Source organism: Podarcis liolepis (genome assembly GCF_965112155.1).
Source record: "Podarcis liolepis genome assembly, chromosome: 10".
Taxonomy (NCBI): domain Eukaryota; kingdom Metazoa; phylum Chordata; class Lepidosauria; order Squamata; family Lacertidae; genus Podarcis; species Podarcis liolepis.
Genome location: NC_139562.1, coordinates 17,338,195 through 17,357,865, shown reverse-complemented (window position 1 = coordinate 17,357,865; position 19,671 = coordinate 17,338,195). Strand labels below are relative to the sequence as shown.

The 19,671-nt window shown below is 47.2% G+C and overlaps 1 protein-coding gene across 1 annotated transcript; it reads right to left on the bottom strand.

The window, feature by feature from the left end:
- Window positions 1-1,462: 1,462 nt before the first annotated feature.
- On the bottom strand, window positions 1,463-18,048 carry LOC310686967 (aldo-keto reductase family 1 member C3-like). Its single transcript, XM_083461548.1, has 9 exons — window positions 17,835-18,048; window positions 15,387-15,539; window positions 13,797-13,913; window positions 13,248-13,325; window positions 12,909-13,031; window positions 5,166-5,275; window positions 3,349-3,514; window positions 2,160-2,242; window positions 1,463-1,782 (listed from the first exon to the last, which is right to left on the bottom strand). Exons 1-9 carry the CDS (start codon window positions 17,919-17,921, stop codon window positions 1,740-1,742), a joined length of 960 nt encoding a protein of 319 aa, XP_083317674.1. The 5' UTR covers window positions 17,922-18,048; the 3' UTR covers window positions 1,463-1,739.
- Window positions 18,049-19,671: the final 1,623 nt, after the last annotated feature.

The following is a 19,671-nucleotide window of genomic DNA, read 5'->3' as shown; positions in this document are numbered from 1 at the left end:
GCTGGTGTTCTGAGTGCCAATGAACACAGAAAGGATGTAAGGAAGGAAAGGAGCATACAAATAAGATCCCAAACTGCCTCTGGCTGTGTACACTTTGCCAGCACATGTAAAACACATTTGATGTGCACGACATTCCCCAAAGGATCCTGGGAACTGAGATTTGTTAAAGATGCTGGGAATGGGAGCTTTGTGAGGGGTAAACTACAAGTTCCCAGAATTCTTTTCGAGGGGTCATGTGCTTTAAAAGTGCTCCAGATCATAGGATCATAGAAATGTGGACTTGGAAGGGACAGTGAGGATCATCTATTTCAACCCCTTGCAATGCAGGAATCTTTTGCCCAATGTGGGGCTCAAACCCACAACGCTGAGATTAGAGTCTCATGCTGTTCCAACTGAGCTGTCCCTCAGGGTGTGTTTGTTACACAGGCATCTTCTGGTTTGGAGTAAACAGCATCAGAATGCAATGCACCATAAGAAATGTTAGGATGGATAAAGGATGTGGAATGTGGCGCCGTGTGCACAACGCTCAGCCTGAATGCAGATTAAAAGGAAGAGTGTCCACAGCCTCAGCCTTTACTGGAGGGGCTGAGTGGGAGACAGCAAGTAGCAACAAATGATTTCAGCAAGGACATTTTGAATATTGTTACAGATTATAGAGGATAGAAAGCATGCGTATAACATCATCTGCTGTGAAACAGTGACCAGAGAAACATAGTCAGAAGTCATTTTAGGTCGAGCTGGCAGACAATTGAAACCCTGTGCTCTTTCCTCCTCACAGCCAGCAGAGGACCTCAGAGCCAGCAATGGTCATTCCTGCCCATCTCTTCCTCAAAGGTGGAAGCAGCGACTTTGTAATTTAGGGAAGCTTTTAATGTTTAATAGGTTATTGTATCTTAATATTTCATTGGAAGCTGCCCAGAGTGGCTGGAGAAACCCAGCCAGATGGGCGGGGTATTTAATGATAATGATAATGATGATGATAATAATAATAATAATAATAATAATAATAATAATAATAATAATAATATCTGGTTGGCCACTGTGAGAACAGGTTGCTGGACTAGATGGGCCACTGGCCTGATTCAGCAGGCTCTTCTTATTTTCTGAAATTATTTCAAATCATCTTGCCAATAAATCTCAGGCTATGCAGCTGCTTCTTTTTATGAATGTTAATCCTCCCCCCTTGTGCTATTTTCAATATACGAATCACCCCCTTGAAACTGCTATTTGACACATTAGAAAGAACTAGGGATGGAGGAGGAGTTTAGTTTTGTTCACATTTTAATGAGAAACTACACAGCTCACACTTCTTGAACCAATATGCAAATTGAAATGCATATCAAAATTTCTCAGTTATGCTGAGAAAGTGGCAATTCTCTGTATTGTGTGATGCAGTTGTTCCGGTACAGAACCATTACAAAAATGCATATAGTGGGGTAAAGTATGCATTAAAGAACATATATCAGTGAAAACACCATGCAAACATGCTTTATTTTAGCCAAAAGTACAAAGAAAAATGTGTATGGTAGGAGAAATTTACAATGATGAATTTTCATGAGATTTTCAAAAATCCCAAACTGATGTGGAGATATGGATAACTGAAGTGTGGAAAATGAGCCGCTGGATTGCTGGGAGGAACTGATACTGACAGATTTGCCCACCCCTAGTTAGAACAAATGTTTTCCGTGCAAAATGACCCAGGTTCAGAAAGGGATAAATTGGAGATGGGAGACGGGTCCTTATTCCACATCTGGCGTGTAATACTGTGGGTGACCAGCAAATCTGAAACAAAAGAAAAGAGAGTCAACACCTAGGGGTGTGGAAGATGCACAAGCAACACACATTGATCTGTTGCCAGCCATTATTTCATGAGACCATTTCACACAGTGCATTGTAAGCTCCCCCCCCCCCCGAGTTTGCCACCAAATGCCCACCCTGCTGACTATCTGGGAGGCTGAAATTCAAAATGCGCTCCACTCCAACAATGCATGGGGCTTTGGTACAAAGTCTCCACAGTAATTCCTTCTATAATTTCACCTTATTTCCTATGAAGAGAAGAGATGGATGCCAGATCTCTTCTTCCTTTTGCTCTCGCAGTATCAATTCTTGCGTGAACCACTTTTATGTATCCATATGCACACTATTTAAATATGACTTACATATCCATTTTTATGAAGCTCATGCTTTTGTGAAGGCCATCAATGGATTTCATATCCTCCTCAGACAGCTGGAAAGTAAATGCCTGTCAGGGGGAGAAAAAAAGAATGCTGATGTGCTTTTTACTCATGTCTTCTTTTTGCACCTCAGAACTGTGCACCTTTTTCCAGCCACAGAGATACCAAAGGGAACTTTGACCAAAATGGTCAAAGGCCTGGAAACGATGCCTTAAGAGGAACGGCTAAGGGAGCTGGGCATGTTTAGCCTGGAGAAGAGGAGGTTAAGGGGTGATATGATAGCCAGGTTCAAATATATAAAAGGATGTCATATAGAGGAGAGAGAAAGGTTGTTTTCTGCTGCTCCAGAGAAGCGGACACGGAGCAATGGATCCAAACTACAAGAAAGAAGATTCCACCTAAACATTAGGAAGAACTTCCTGACAGTAAGAGCTGTTCGACAGTGGAATTTGCTGCCAAGGAGTGTGGTGGAGTCTCCTTCTTTGGAGGTCTTTAAGCAGAGGCTTGACAACCATATGTCAGGAGTGCTCTGATGGTGTTTCCTGCTTGGCAGGGGGTTGGACTCGATGGCCCTTGTGGTCTCTTCCAACTCTATGATTCTATGATTCTATGAACTTTGCTACCACCTTCCAAAGTTGAATTCCTTCATTCAACAGCTTCAGTCCAGATGTCCTCCCATTGAGGGAATTTTATATGCATAGTAATGTAGGTTTTCAATAGAACAGGAGTGGGGAAACTGTGGCCCCCCAGATGTGGATGGACTCCAACTCCCCATCAGTCTCCGCCATCATGACCAATGGTCAGGGAAGTCATGGTCTAGAAGTCATAGTCTAGCAAGTTCATGCAGTTCATAGCTAAACTACTGAACTTGCTCCCATGGGAGGCAGTGACAGCCACCAACTTGGATGGCTTTAAATATTAGACAAATTCATGGTGGATAAGAATACCAATGGAAGCTAGTCATGATGGTTGCACTCTGACTTCACGGTCTGAGGCAGTGATTCTTGTGAATACCCACTGCTGGAAACACCTCCGACATCCTGAGTCCCCAAACCAAGATGTGCATCTTCGCTCCCTTACTCTTGCATGAGTTATGTGACCCATGAGATCACAGTTTCCAAACGACGTGCTTTTTCGGTATTATTTTTAAATGGATTAATATTTACTGCTTTACCTGGGTGTTTTCCTCAATTCGCTTTCTGGTATAGGTCTTCACTAGGACCACCAGGCCACGCTGCAGTTGGTAGCGAATAGCCACGAGAGCTGGGGTTTTGTTGTGCTTCTTGGCGATCGCAACCAACAGAGGGTCTTCAAGCAGGGGAGGAATGTCTGTATTGCACCTGTTGGAGAGCAATAAGGAGAGAAGGTGTGTTTTTGGTGTCAAGATGCACAAATATAGGATGATGGGCACTTGGCTTGACAGCAGTATATATGAAGAGGATCTAGGGGTCTTTGTAGACCACAAGCTTAACATGAGTCACAGTGTGATGCAGCAGGAAGAGAAGCTAATGCTATTCTAGGCTGCATCAGCAGAAGTATAGTGTTCCCATCAAGGGAAGTAATAGCAGCACTCTATTATCCATTGGTCAGACTTCACCTGGAATACTGTGTCCAGTTCTGGACTCCACAGTTTAGGAAGGATATTGACAAGCTGGAACATGTGCTGAGGAGGGTGAACAGAATGATTAAATATCTGGAACCTGAGCCACATGAGGAATGGTTGAAGGAGCTAAGAATGTTTAGCATGGAGAAGGATAGATGAACAGGTGATGTGGTAACCATCTTTAAATATCAGAAGGGCTGCCTCATGGAAGATGGAGCTCGCTAGTTTTTTATTGCTACAGAGGGCAGGATCTAAATCAGTGGATTCAAACAGTGGCGTAGCGTGGGTTGTCAGCACCCGGGGCAAGGCAAGTAATTTGCGCCTCCTAACCCGTGGATTTGTGCCCCCTAACCCTAACCCCCAGATGTTGCGCCCGGTGTGGCCGGCCCCCCCTGCACCCGCCACGCTACGCCACTGGATTCAAATTACAAGAAAGGAGATTCTGACTAAAAATTAGGAAGAACATTCTGGCTGTAAGAGCTGTTCAACAATGGAATAGACTCCTCAGATGGGTGGTGATGAGGGGCAGTATATAAATCTAAGTAAATATTTTGCGTTTAACTGTTGGTTGTTTGCTTAGTTGGTTGGTTGATGTGAATTAATATAATTTTTTAGCATCCCGTTCTCCACCATAAATCGCAGTCTGAGTGGGACTATACATAAACAAAAGAAGGGTCTCAGCAGGCTTTAGGGAACCCCAAGCTTTTCATAAGTACAAAAATGTACTTAGGGGGAAAAAACTAAGAAAGAAAAGCAAAGCCCCAACAGGCCAATGGGGATGGTGTCTGCTCAGTGTATAAAGAATCCCAAGTACCTGTTGGAGAGAAAATATGGAGCATTGGGGAGGGAGGTGAAATGTAATGGAGTGTCCTGGAAGAAGGCACAGCTCACTGGGCCAGAACAGGAGAATTCAGTATTGCAAAGTTTTGTTGCTGGTCCCACTTGTGAAAAATAATCATTAGAGAAATGCTATAATTATTGAAATGCAAGGCCGGGTGCAAGGCCCTTTCATCCCTGCCATTCTACTGCTTAAAGCACTGTTAAACATAATATAAATGTGATTTAAAAACAGCACAAAATTTCAGACGCAGAAATTATTAAATGGCCCCCTGCCTGCAACATTTAAAAACATATGTTTGGGAAAAAGTGGGAAGGTTTCTGAGAATGTCTAAAATGGGAGGGGAAGAGCTTTGTAGATCTCTTTGTGGAATGATTTCGCAAAATGTGGGGCCACTACATAAAAGGCCCTGGTGCTGGTATCCCCCATGAGGATCTTTATTAATTGTGGGACCCAGAATGCAGCCTCAAGAGCTGATCTGGATGCTGGGGAATAGTGGGCCTAGGTGGTGCCTGAGGTGGTACCCAAACGTTTTGGCTTCAACTCTTACCATCTTGGGTCCCCTTGGGATCCCAGGACACTATATCCTTCCAGGAGGATATTGTTTGACTTGCAGAAGGCCAGCATCTTGCTTTGGTTCCGATAAGGATGGCATTCAACCTGTGGATTCAAAATCCCCCAACACAGCCCCAGAGTGAGAATTCAGATGAAACAAAATTACCGTGAAATAAAGGAATGACAGAAAAGCAGAACCATGCTATTATTTCTTAAAATATCAGGCTGTTACCATTCTTAAAGTGTGTTGTGTTTTCTGATGCATCAGACTCTTTAGATGACCATTCTTGCATTTGTGGTTTCCATTGCCACGCTCCTTATCTGTGAAATGTGTATTAGGTGGATATGAGGGACAGGGCTTATTCCCCCTCAATCTCCTGTCACTCCTGCCCTGTTGAGCCATTATACCCAAAGAAGAAATATCCTGGGCACACTGTCCTGCCTGCAGTGTCTCTATTTCTGCCCACTCAGTCTCTGAATTTTCTACGTTGAGCAGAAAGGTCTGATGGGGGATTTACCTGTGTAATGGGAATTGGGGTTGCTTGTGCGTAAACTGCAAACTGCTCCAAGCTAGTCGTATAGCTAAACCTTTCCCTGGTTTGACAGCCCTTACAACGCGACTGTCTTAGTCACTGGCAGAATCCGTGAGTGGGCGTCTCCTAAATTTCTTCCAACATAGAAATTCTTTGACGCCCAGTCTCCTCCTAGATTCTCTGCGCGGAAGCCTTCTGCGCAGCGTGGGCGTGCCAAGCGGAGGTCCAGTGCTCTCTCCGCTGATTTCACTGGAAGAGTCTCGGAGCCTCCTCTCCGCAGTACTCTCCGCCTCTCCTTCCTCCCTGGTGTCCCCTGGATTTCCTTCCCCAGCAGAAGCTCTCTCTCTCTCCTTGCTAGTTCCCTCCCCTGCATCATTGGAGCGTCTTACCTCTCCTCTAGCCTCTGATGGCAGTTCCCTGACATCCACCTCCCTCCCAGGGCCCTCCCCCTCCCCTTTCCGTTCCGCGGACGGCGACGCGGGAAACCCCGGGAAGGAGCTATCCCCTTCCTCAGAAGATTCAAACACCGCTCCCCATCTGTTGCTGTCTCTTTCCGCTGCCCAATCTCCCCAGTCGGATTCCTCTCCCTCGGCTTCCCCTCCTTCCTCCTCTTCTGAGGCTGGCCACCCCTCAAACTCTTCTTCATCATCCGTGGTGCCAAATTGCTCTTCCCAGAACCTTCCTAGGGGTTTGGGCTTCCTTGGGAACCTGCTATGAAACTCCTCCTGCAGATACTCATCCCTGATCTCTTCTGCAGGAACCCAAGCGTTTTCTGACTCTGGTTCCCCTTCCCAGGCCACCAAATATTCCACCCTTCTCCCTCTCCACCTTGAATCGAGAATTTCCGCTGCGTGACCACTGAGTTCCCTTTCCTCCACCAGTGGATGCATGGGGATTTCTCTTTCTCCCCCCTGAAATTCCCGCCCTTCCCGATACGGTGAGAGCAAGGACCTGTGGAACACCGGGTGTAGCTTCATGTTGGTGGGCAATTTTAGTCTAAAGGTCACCGGATTTACCTGTTGGGTTACTTCAAAGGGTCCCAGTCATCTCGGCTGTAATTTCTTACACCCCCCTTTGAATGGTAACCCTTGGGTTGACAACCACACCTGATCTCCAACCCTTATAGTCTCCCCTTCTCTGCGGTGCTTGTCTGCCTGCCTCTTGTATACTTCCTTAGCCCTCTCCAGGTTAACCTTAAGTTGTTGGTGTAAAGCTTCCATTTCTTCCACAAATTGTTCGGCCGCCGGCACACTCCACCTCCCCTCCCCCTCCCCTGGGAAGGCCCTGGGGTGACACCCGTAATTGGCCATGGAGGGACTCATCCCCATGGACACATGTTCAGCGTTATTGTATGCAAATTCGGCCAGCGCTAGCTTTTCCACCCAATCGTTCCCCCTTTTGTTGACGTAGCACCGAAGGTACTGCTGAAGTACGCTATTAGCTCTTTCTGCTTGTCCGTTGGTCTCCGGGTGTCTGGCCGTTGAGAAGCTCACTTCGATGTCCAGCAGGCTCATGAGCTTCTTCCAGAATCTGGAAGTAAATTGCCTGCCTCTGTCGGACAAAACCCTCAAGGGGGCGCCATGCAACCTGAAAACGTGATCTATAAACAGCCTAGCTGTCTCCTCCGCTGTCACTGCATGCGAGCAAGCAATAAAATGGCACATTTTGGTCATCAAGTCCACTACCACCATGACTGCTGTTTTCCCCCTGGACATGGGTAAATCGGTCATAAAATCAATGGATACCACCTCCCATGGCCTTTCCGGGGTGGGTAAGGGCTCCAGTAACCCCGCGGGTGCTGCCCTCTCCCCTTTAGCCCTCTGGCAGCGCTCGCACCCCCTTACGTATTCTCTCACATCTTGCCTCACTCTTGGCCACCAGAACTGCCTGGGGACAAGCAACATGGTTTTGTGTTGACCAAAATGTTCCGCCGTGGGGTTATCATGTAGTTGTTTGAGTACTTTTCTCCTCAGGTCCCCTTCTGGTATGTACAATGCTCCCTTATAGTACAGCGCCCCCTCCTTTTCCTCAAAACCCCCCTGATTTTCTTCTGCGTCTCGTATCTCCCTGATTTTAGTTTGTGCGTACTCGTCATTCCTCGTCAACCTGGTTAGTTCTTGTCTCCCTATCAACACTCCCACACACACCCATTGGTCCTCGGGTATCACATGTCATGCTTCTGGCGCTCCCTCTCCTTCCAAGTACTCTGGTTTATGGGAGAGGGCGTCTGCCCTGACGTTTTCTTTTCCGGGCACATACTGAATTTCAAAGAAGAACTTGGAAAACTCCTGTGCCCATCGCACCTGTCTTTGGTTGAGAACTCGTGCAGTCCTCCAATATTCCAGGTTCTTATGGTCCTTGCACACCTGGATCTTGTGCTGCGCGCCTATCAGAAAATGTCTCCAACGTCGAAAGGCTTCATGAATTGCAAGTAATTCCCGGTCATACACCGTGTAGTTCTGTTCTGACTTGTTCAACTTCCTTGAAAAAAAGGCACATGGCTTCCACTCTGATCGATTTCCCGGCTGGAGCAACACAGCTCCCACCGCTCTGTCTGACGCGTCTGTTTCCACTCTCATAGGCTTCTGCAGATCCACGTGTAAGAGTTGCTCTTCCGAAGCGAACGCCCTCTTTAGCTTTTCAAAAGACTGCTGAGCCGCTTCTGTCCATTCAAGCTTCTTCTTGCTGCTGAGACAATCAGTTATGGGTGCCGTTAAGTGGGCAAAGTTCTTGATGAACTTTCTATAGAAGTTTCCAAACCCCAGGAACCTCTGCACGTCCTTCTGGGTCTTGGGAGCCTTCCATTCTAGTACCGCCTGCACCTTGCCTGGGTCCATTGCTAAGCCTTTGTCCGACAACATGTAACCCAGGAACTCCACCTCTCGGGCATGGAATTGTCATTTCTCCAGTTTGACCCACAGCTGGTGCTCCTGCAGCCTTTTCAGCACTTCCCTGACATCCTTAACATGCTGCTCCTCACTCTCTGAGTAGATTAGCACGTCGTCTAGGAAAGCCACGCAATTCTTGTACAGCAGGGACCCCAGCACGTGGTGCATGAAAGCTTGAAAGCAGGCCGAACCAGATTGTAATCCGAAGGGCATAACAAGGTACTCAAAGGCCCCCAGAGGGGTAAACATCGTGGTTTTCCATTCGTCCCCCTCTCTCATCCTTATTAGATTGTACGCCCCCCGAAGGTCCAGCTTGGTAAAGACCTTCCCCTTCCTTACCCTGGCCAAAATGTCATCAATTCTGGGCATAGGGAAGGTTACTAGTTCCGATACCCGGTTCAACCCCCTATAATCTACGACCAATCTGGGCTCCTTGGAGTCTCTTTTGTCCACAAAAAACACTGGACTGCCCCCCACCGCCTTTGATTCTCGTATGAAACCCCTCTTCAGGTTTTTGTCAATGAACTTCCACAACTCCTGCATCTCCCTGTCCGACATGGCGTACAGCTTGCCCACTGGTAACTGAGCCCCTGGGAGTAGGTTGATCTGACAGTCTAAGGCCCTGTGAGGGGGCAGTCTATCCGCCTCTTTCTCACTGAAGACTTCTTCCAGGTCTGCATACTGAGGTGGTACTCTCCCCTTTTCTCCCACCGCCACCCCTGCCACCCTGGCTACTGCCATCCTCGGGGTTTCCCCTTCGTGGCAGTGCTCTACGCAGTGAACTGACCCAAAGGTGACTGTCCGCTGGTGCCACCCCACTACTGGATCGTGCAGTGCCAGCCAGCTCATTCCCAGTATGATTGGTGGCCCGGCTAATGTGGCAATGTGAAAGGCAATTGTCTCAGTGTGTCTGGAGACCCTCATTTTCATGGGAGGGGTCTGGTGGGTCACTTCCCCCCCCAAGAGTTCTCTCCCATCAATGGTTCTTACTTGCAGGGGGTGTTCGAGAGGCACCACGTGGAGCTGGTGTTCTAGTGCAAAATCCCTGCTAAAGAAGTTGCAAGAGCTGCCAGAATCCAGCAATGTCTTCACCTTAATAGGGTGTCCGTTGGGGAGTTCTAACACCACCTTTATGGCTATGGCTGCCCGGGGGGGGTCTGGTTTGGGCACCTTCACTGGTTGCTCGCCTGGCTGCTGTGCCCGCTCTCCTGCAGCCAAGCCTTGCCGTTTCCCTGCTCCTGCTCACCACCAGCGGCCCCCACCATTCCTTGCCACGCCTTTCTCTGAGGGCAGACTCTGGCAAAATGTTCCGGCTGTAGGCAGAGAAAACACTTCCTGGTCGTTTTCCCCTCTTTCTTGCGAACCTCGCCGGAGTTTGAAACCCCACGCGCGCGCACTCCTCCAATTTCCATTGGTTCCGTGGGCGGCGCGGGCGGCTCAGGCACGTCTGGAATGCGATTGTCATGCCAGCGCTCCGCTCTCCCTTCCCGCCTTTCCAGAGCGCGCGCCTCTTGGCGTACTCCCACAGCAAGCACCATTTTAGTCAGCTGGTCCATCGATTGCGGGCGGGGCGAGCGGGAAAGTTCATCTTTTACCCAAGAGGATAAGCCTTCCTCAAATAACATTTGCACTGGTTCTGAACCCAGTTCCCACCCGAGTTTGTGGATTAGCATTGCAAATTGTGACCAGTACTCTCTCACTGATTGGTTCCCTTGTTTGCACCCCATCAGCTCTTTGCGCGTCACGCTTTGCTCCCCATCACTTGAGAACATATGGTCCATGGTGCTAAAAAATTTCCTCAAGTCCTTTAAGGCGGCATTCCCCGATGCCATTAAGGGCCTAATCCATTCTCTGGCCCCGCCTTCCAGATGCCCTATCACAAAAGCGACCCTCCCCCCATCGTCTACGAAGTCCTCATGCTGCAGGTCCAGCGCATATTGCACTTCTGTCTTAAATGCATTATAATCTCTGTGGTTGCCTGAAAACTTCTGCACTAGTCCCGGTACCTTCCTTGCGATGGGGGTGGGCTTCCCCTGGGCATCCTGAGTCCACCTTTCATCCAGCTGCGCCGCTAGTATAGCTAGTTGCTGCTCCAACTCTCTGTTTCTCTCTTCAAGTGTTGGTTCTCTCCTGGCCCCCTCTCCGGCGCCTGCTCCTTCGGCTTGACTCATGATGCTGCCTCTGCTGCTCTCCGCACAAGCAACAAGGGACTCACGGATTGCTGTAATGGGAATTGGGGTTGCTTGTGCGTAAACTGCAAACTGCTCCAAGCTAGTCGTATAGCTAAACCTTTCCCTGGTTTGACAGCCCTTACAACGCGACTGTCTTAGTCACTGGCAGAATCCGTGAGTGGGCGTCTCCTAAATTTCTTCCAACATAGAAATTCTTTGACGCCCAGTCTCCTCCTAGATTCTCTGCGCGGAAGCCTTCTGCGCAGCGTGGGCGTGCCAGGTGGAGATACAGTGCTCTCTCCGCTGATTTCACTGGAAGAGTCTCAGAGCCTCCTCTCCGCAGTACTCTCCGCCTCTCCTTTCTCCCTGGTGTCCCCTGAATTTCCTTCCCCAGCGGAAGATCTCTCTCTCTCTCCTTGCTAGTTCCCTCCCCTGCATCATTGGAGCGTCTTACCTCTCCTCTAGCCTCTGATGGCAGTTCCCTGACAACCTGGTTTTCCACCAAGCTGAGCAGATGTTCTGGGACTCTGCTTTATCAGGGTCTCAATAAACTGAAATTTCCAATCAAATTGGGCAGTGGAGACATCAGAAAATAAAATCGGCACGGGGGGGGGGAGGCATAAGACTTTTCAAAGGGGGCAATTTTATTCCACATGTAAGGAAGTAATGGTATCGTTTTCAATAATCTTCTCTGTGTAAATGCATTTTGTATGTGAAAAGTGTCACCCCTGTGGCTCAGCAATGGCGGAAAGTATGGGGGTAAGACATGAGAACTAATTGTCTGGGGGGAACTGTATTCCCCCCCCACCCTCTACTTCCATATATGAATTGGATAGTGCATCAAGGCTGGGCAGAGGGTACAAAAAAGCCATGATTTAAGTGGGACTCTCTGTACCATTAGTAGTTCCAGGAATTTAGGGGAGACCACCCCACAACTCATAACCATATCTTCTTGTGACTGGATCTGCAACCTTGTAGCCTTAAGCAAGCTTTTTCAGGGACTGGCTGTGTTTGTCAAATCAAAGGTCCTCCCACAAAACCCCCGAAATAAATAATCATTCAACAAGACCGCTCCTCTTCCCCCAGGGACAGAGTTGTGGGAGGGCATCCAGGACCTTATTGTGACCTGGCAGTGGGCGGAGGGATGCTGCCTGGGACATTGGGACTCCCAGCCATGTCACGCCCCCGGTTGACCAATCGGGTTAGCCAGGGGCGTGGCTGCTTGCCATTTAAACTGCGACGCAGTTGGGGGGGTGGCCTCCACTCGCCTCCTCATTGGATCTCCCAGCTCACCCGCCCTCTTTTTATGCGTTGCATGACTTCTGCCTTGCTACCTTGTTTTGGGGGCCAGGTAGTAATTTTTCCTCCATTCTGAAGGAAATCAGCCCTGAGTGCTCACTGGAATGACAGATCCTGAAGCTGAGGCTCCAGTACTTTGGCCACCTCATGAGAAGAGAAGACTCCCTGGAAAGGAGCTTGATGTTGGGAAAGATGGAGGGCACAAGGAGAAGGGAACGGCAGAGAACGAGATGGTTGGACAGTGTTCTCGAAACTACCAGCATGAGTTTGACCAAACTGCAGGAGGCAGTGGAAGACAGGAGTGCCTGGCGTGCTCTGGTCCATGGGGTCACGAAGAGTCGGACACGACTAAACAACAACAACAAAAGGAATTTTTCCACTTGGCAAATTGGCACCAGCCATTTGGTTTTCCCCTGCCTTGTAGCCATCGTCACAACTTAGGCATTGGGAGGTGAGGTTGCTGCCCCTCCTCATTAAAGTTACCCTGTTAAAGGGATCTGGGTGTGTGGATACTGTCCAAAGCCTGGGCATGGGCTAGGGCAATGCCATGACCCCATCAGGGACCATGGGGGTGCTCTTAATTGATGTACATCGTAGGGCTCCCCCTAACAGTGGTTTACTGTTAAGAGGCTTCCTGCGGATGTGCAGGAGTCAGGATATGGTCTGGTTTTACCCAGTGCCTAAGCAAAACCACTGAAATCCGTAACCAATAAAGTTGTAGCCTAATTTATACCATTAACCCAAAATATTTGTGTCCGTGGGTTTATTATCTAAGGGAACTGCGGGGCCCAGGGCCTCGCCACGCAACACTTGGAACAAACCCTTACAGAGGTCAATCACACTTTACCTGGTTTATCACTGGCTTGTATTTCAATCCTGGCTTGTTCAGGATCAATTCTAGCTGCTTACGAGTGAAGTTGGACACTCCGATGGACCTCACCAAGCCGGCATCTTTGCACGCCTCCATTGCCTGGCAAAGAAAACACAACATGTTTGTTGAGTGGTGTTTGTTGAATAGCTGGGACTACACCTTTTTCCAGATTAAGACTAGAGTCTTATAGTTCACCAGCTCTCATAGGAGCCATTGTGTGAGTCATTGTTCTGGACATGCCTCCTCTGGTGGAAGGCTACTGTGCTCTGTATCTGAATGACTCAAGGGCTGGATTTCCTAATCCCAGGCACCTACCTCCCATGTCTGACGAAGATCTACATTGTCAAAAATTGGTTTTTTGTCTTCTCCCACAGGAAAGAAATCTGGTCCAGGCTGGAAAAGAAGGAGGCGGAGGGAATAAGTGCAGGTCAGGCCTAGAGGTTCTCTTATCTCTGTAATACTATCTAATACTAATGGACAGTGATAAAAAGGGAGTTCACCTTGCAGGGGCTGATACCACAGTGCAGGGATATGTGGGAAACTCAAATCACAAGCACAGGTCTGTCTCCCCATCTCTCCAACACATTTTTTTTCTTCCCTTGCTCCCTTGCCAAGTCCTGCTCTGCAAACAATTTCTTTCTTATGATGCCTATGTGGTTAATGTAATCATGATATGCAAAATCTGGGAGCGATCATTCCTTGATTGAGATATGGTATAGCAGAGAACTGTCAGCATCTCTAGGAAATGACAATTCCCAATGTTCCTTCAGGGAATAAAATATTTTTAGTAGGTTCTCCCCCCACACATTTAAATATTTAAATATTGTACTCAATACTTGTATTATGACATCAATAATTATTTACCTTCATAGAAAATGGATTGTGAATTATGAACAGATCCATGTAGTCAAACTGGAGTTTCTTCAGGGATTCTTCTAAGCATTTCCGAACCAGCTCAGGGCGGTGGAACGTACTCCAGAGCTGTCAAAAATATGAAGATATTTATATTTTCACACAGCCATAGAGTTTTTGGGTCTCGGGACAGTTTAGCTGTGGCAGATGACTATTCTTGTGTGCACAGTGTTAAGGACACACTCAAATATTGTTCTGAAGAGTATTTTGAATTGCTGTGGTTAAGTAGGTGAAGTAATTTAAAAAATAATTATTGCTAATTGTCAGAGCTGCCCTAGGTCCCAGCTCACAAAGGACCAACGCCAATCCGTTGTTATATACAAAAGTCTTTATTGAAGTTCATTTTCATTGTCACAGCCGCAGCGTGCAGCTCTACGTCTGAAACTCTAGACCGCTGAAGCTCCGTCTGAGTCTCCTCCCCCCAGACACCAGTTTAAGACTCTAGCCTTGCTCCACCTCTTCCTCTGCTCTTTCCTCCTCTGGGTCCGCCTGTCAGCTGGGGTCTCGCCCTTCCTAGACTCTTCTGACGCTGAGTCCCCTGAGTCTTCTCCCTGCCTCCGGCGGGCTTTAGGACCTGGTTCCCAATCCGGGCTTTCTGCTGTCCCGCGCGCCTGTACATTTGAACTTGGCACGCGCGCCCAGCCGGCAACCTTCCTCCTGACCGTTACACTGCTCCTGTCACTGCTTCCCCCTTCGGGGAGGCTAGCTGAACCTGACCTCCCCTCCATTCCCCCACTCTCCGATGGAGGCATGGTCAGTCCCGACTCATCCTCTCTCCCTGCTGGAGGAGACGCTGGCCCTGACGCATGGGACCCTTCCCCCCCACTACGGTCTGGTGGGGAAGCTGGTCCTGATCTCCAGCTGCTGCTTTGGGAGTCCCCGCTGGCCCCCCTTGCCCTGACCATCGGCGCCTCCTTCTGGGAATCTTCTGATTCGCTGGAGAGGCTCATGGAATCTCTCGGGTCACTGCTATACCCCCCTACGCTGCTCTCCGATTCTTCCCCTTCGCTCTCCATTTCCTCTCTCCCCTGTGCCTCTGTTCCTGAGGCCCTGACACTAATAAATAATATTTTACTATTTATTTATTAAATTTCTATATTGCCCTTCATCAAAAGATCTCAGGGTGGTTCACAAGATAAAAGCACAAATAAATAGTCAAAACAGAAGCAACAAAATTGTAATCCCTCCTCCCACAAACAGGTTTAAAAAGGGTGTAGAATATGAATCAGCGCAAGGCCTGGTTGAAGAGGAACATTTTCTCCTGGCGCTTAGAGGTGCATAATGAACCTCCCTGCAGAGAGCATTCCCCAAATGGGGAGCCTTACAAGAAAAGGCCCTGCTCTCATGTTTCTGCCCTCCGAGCCTCACATGGAGGAAGCATACAAAGCAGAGCCTCAGAGGATGAATGCAGAATCTGGGTAGGTTTATATAGGGAGAGGCATTTTACTCTGATTTTGTTAAATAATGTCTGTGAAATAGCATCATGATGAAGGCACTATATTTTACTCATTTTTTTAAAAAAAATCTGCCAAACTCACTCACTTTTCCGGTGTAGAAAATGTCTTCCCTTTTTACTGTTCCATCTGAAATCTTCGCACGAACGGCCCGCCCAACTTGCTCCTCAGACTGGTATACATATGCACTATCAATAAGACGGAAGCCGAATTCTATTGCTGTCTTTGTAGCCTCCTCACACTTGCCAGTTGAAAAGGGGAAAAATTTAGTCAATGTCTCTGCTTCAGTGGAGAAATTAATATAAAAGAGTACCTGTAAATAACCTTGAGTGTTGGTAGACATTGCGTGTCGAGGTCCCCAGGGCCACCCCAATAACTCACATATCACACAGAATTTTTGTTTAAGGTTTTTGGCATAATTTTGGCCACAACTTTATTGAAATACAAATTTGTGAGTGGTTGCTTAGGCATTGGTTGCGACTTTCTGCCCCCACCATGGGAGACAGACTGACATTCCGCACGATGCGAAAGTCAGAATAGGGGAATACACTTGGGGGTTACGCGGAGCAGGGAAACTGCCCTCACCCCAAATGCAACCAGGAGCTCATTGCTATGGCCCGAGCCCCCTTGACAGAGTGGACAAGCAATAGTTAGCCCCCAATTCCTTTAACGGAATCCCTTGCAGCAGCAGCATTAGAGGGGCAGGCACTCAACCTACCAAGGGCAGGCACTCAACCACTGCCCCTCAACCAACCAAACCATAAACCAATGCCTAACCGCAACCTTACAAGTTGTGACGATTTGCTACGCAGTAGGCAAAAACGAAATGGCCCCAGCCAATCAGCCAGATGGACAAAATTCCTACCAGGCCCCTGCCCCAAGAGCAGACGACCCCATGACAGGCATAGCAAGGTCAAAGCGAACAACCCTAATTCTAGGGAGGGGGGGACGGGCAATCCGATGCACTGTCAAAAAGAGGAAGCCCTAGCCTCCTGCAAGGAATTTTAGCATTTCTGGCTGTCAATCAACAAATGGCAACATTAACTTCTTCCCAACAACAAGGGAAGCCCCAATCGCATCAGTGGCCAATGAACAATTAGCCCGCCCCCAACTTTGGAGTGTCCTGGTAGCCCCCACCGCAACATGTGCTCTCCATGAAGGAGAACACGCTTTGTCAAACTAGATTGAGTCCCATGGACTCAGCTAGGCTGGGTCTAGACACATCAAATAAAAAGAAAGAAAAACCATATACAAAAAGTGATTTATATGCATTGTATTATGCGAAATAACATTGTGCCACCGAATGGCAAGCAGGATTGAAAATGAGCAATCAATTAACTTGTCAGTTATTTTGGTTCAAACAGTGGAACTCTGTTGAGACATAGTTTGTAGAACGCTCTTTTTAAAAAACTGGTTTAAATGTTTGTGAAATAGGAGAGATATCCAAGAAGGGTTTGAGAAAGTCTCTTCATCAGCATGTATCTCTTTCTATAAAATAGATTCTACCCTTGCTTTATATGTGAGTGGAGAGACATAGGAATTGGAAAAATGGAAAAAGGAAGATTCCTTCGAAAACCGAGTGGTAGCTTTTATTTGGTAAATTCATGATGTTCCTGGAAATTAATTTAACAAGAATCGACACCAATCCCTTCATTTGCATGGTTTGGATAAAGAATTGATTCTATATTTATTGTTAGTGTCCAGAATAGTTAGCTAATGCCTGGGGAGTTTGGATAATATTGTTACTCCCAACAAAACTAATAGTAGGCACTTACAGTTCTATAGGAATATTTTTCTGAAAAATATAGAAATATTTTTTTAAAAATATAGAAATATTTTTTAAAAATATCACTAGAAATATTGCACTGGGGACTTTGAACCCTGCAGCAATTCACACTGGAAACTGCTTCTCAGCTACAAACCATTGATTAGTGCAGGCGTCACCAAATGTTTTCAGCAGGGGGCCGGTCCACTGTCCCTCAGACCTTATGGGGGGCTGGACTATATTTTGTAGGGGGAAAAATCAACGAATTCCTATGCCCCAAAAATAACCTAGAGGTGCATTTTAAATAAAAGCACACATTCTACTCATGTAAAAACACCAGGCAGGCCCCACAAATAACCCAGAGTTGAATTTTAAATAAAAGGGCACATTCTACTGATTCCCGGACTGTCCACGGGCTGGATTTAGAAGGCAATTGGGCTGGATCCGGTCCCTAGTTTGCCTACCCATGGATTAGTGCGTGGAATTTAATCTTCAGTTTTAACTTCAGACAGGTTATCTATATGTCAGGTGATTTGATTCTAACAGCTACAGTTGTACCTTGTTCCCGAACACCTTGAGAGTCAAAGCAGCGCTTTATGTTGCATTCTTGGCTGCTGTGACCCAAGAAGTTCTCATGCACAATTGGCTTCTCAGATCAGGTGAGGCATCGCATGCTGTGCTTTGCAATGTATGAAGCACCCTGCAGCTGGCAGGCATTTGGTTCCTCAAAAACAAGTTACTACAATCGTGAGAGTTAAATGTTTTACTTACAGCTTCTGGGGGATAGGTTCCAAATCCTAGTATGGGGATTTTGTTCCCATCATTCATTGTAATTCCACGGTCTTTGCTAAGCGCCATTTCCTGCTTCTGTGCTTGTTCAGTTCTGCAGGCTGAAACTGATCAACACTCTAGTCTAGTAGCAAAAGAGTGAGAAAAATGAAGTTGGTGTTTCCAATAAAATGCCTTCTGTTGGCACGATAGGAGGGGAGTGCTTAAATACTCTGAAGAAATGAGAGAGAAAGGCAGTGAACCTAAGGCCAACTTTTAATCAATAACTTTCAGTAGAATGTCCTTTGATGCCCCACAATTTTCATTGTTGACTTAGCCGCATTGCTTTCACAGGATAACTAACCTATGTCCAACTTTTAATCAGTAATTTTCAGCAGAATGTCCCTTGCTAAACTAGCAGTTTTCATTGTCGAGTTAGCAGCATTGCTTTCACAGGATAAAAAAAATAGCTGTCTTCTTCTTCTTCTTCTTCTTCTTCTTCTTCTTCTTCTTCTTCTTCTTCTTCTTCTTCTTCCCGTTCCAATAAAGCAATGCAGAGGCTGATTGCAATCTTTGATCAAGAAGCTTCACCTCTTTGTTAGATCAGTAAATGTTAGACATAGGAAAACCAAGCCGAAGAGCTAAGCAGACCTTTTCTTCAGCCTGTAGTATTGAAATGAAAAGCTCCAAAACAAAATAATAAATGAAACATGTGGAGGCATCTGTTAACCCAATGAAGCTGCTCTTCTGAGTGCCAATGAACACACAAAGGATGTAAGGGAGGAAAGGAGCATACAAATAAGATCCCAAACTGCCTCTGGCTGTGTGTACACTTTGCCAGCTCATGTAAAACACATTTGATGTGCACGACATTCCCCAAAGAATCCTGGGAACTGAGATTTGTTAAAGATGCTGGGAATGGGAGCTTTGTGAGGGGTAAACTACAGTTCCCAGAATTCTTTTCGAGGGGTCATGTGCTTTAAAAGTGCTCCAGATCATAGCATCATAGAAATGTGGACTTGGAAGGGACAGTGAGGATCATCTATTTCAACCCCTTGCAATGCAGGAATCGTTCGCCCAACGTGGGGCTCAAACCCACAACGCTGAGATTAGAGTCTCATGCTGTACCAACTGAGCTGTCCCTCAGGGTGTGTTTGTTACACAGTCATCTTCTGGTTTGGAGTAAACAGCATCAGAATGCAAAGGATAAAGGATGTGGAATGCGGCGCTGTGTGCACAGTGCTCACCCTGAATGCAGATAAAAAGGAAGAGTGTCCACAGCCTCAGCCTTTACTGGAGGGTTGAGGTTACGCAAAGCAGGGGCTGAGTGGGAGACAGCAAGTAGCAACAAATGATTTCAGCAAGGACATTTTGAATATTTTTACAGATTCCAGAGGATAAAATGCATGCGTATAACATGGTCAGAAGAAGTCATTTCAGGTCTAGGTGGTAGACAATCGAAACCCTGTGCTCTTTACTCCTCACAGCCAGCAGAGGACCTCAGAGCCAGCAATGGTCATTCCTGCCCATCCCGTCCTCAGAAGTGGAAGCAGCGACTTTGTAATTTAGAAGTTTCCCCTCATGTCCTGCTTCCCACAGGCATCTGGTTGGCCACTGGGAGAACCGGTTGCTGGACTAGATGGGCCACTGGCCTGATTCAGCAGGCTCTTCTTATTTTCTGAAGGTATTTCAAATAATCTTGGCAGTAAATCTCAGGCTATGCAGCTGCTACTTTTTATGAAAGTAAATCCTCCCCCCCCCTGCACTATTTTCAATATATGACTCACCCCCTTGTAACTGCTATTTGACACATTAGGGAGAAACTACACAGCTCACACTT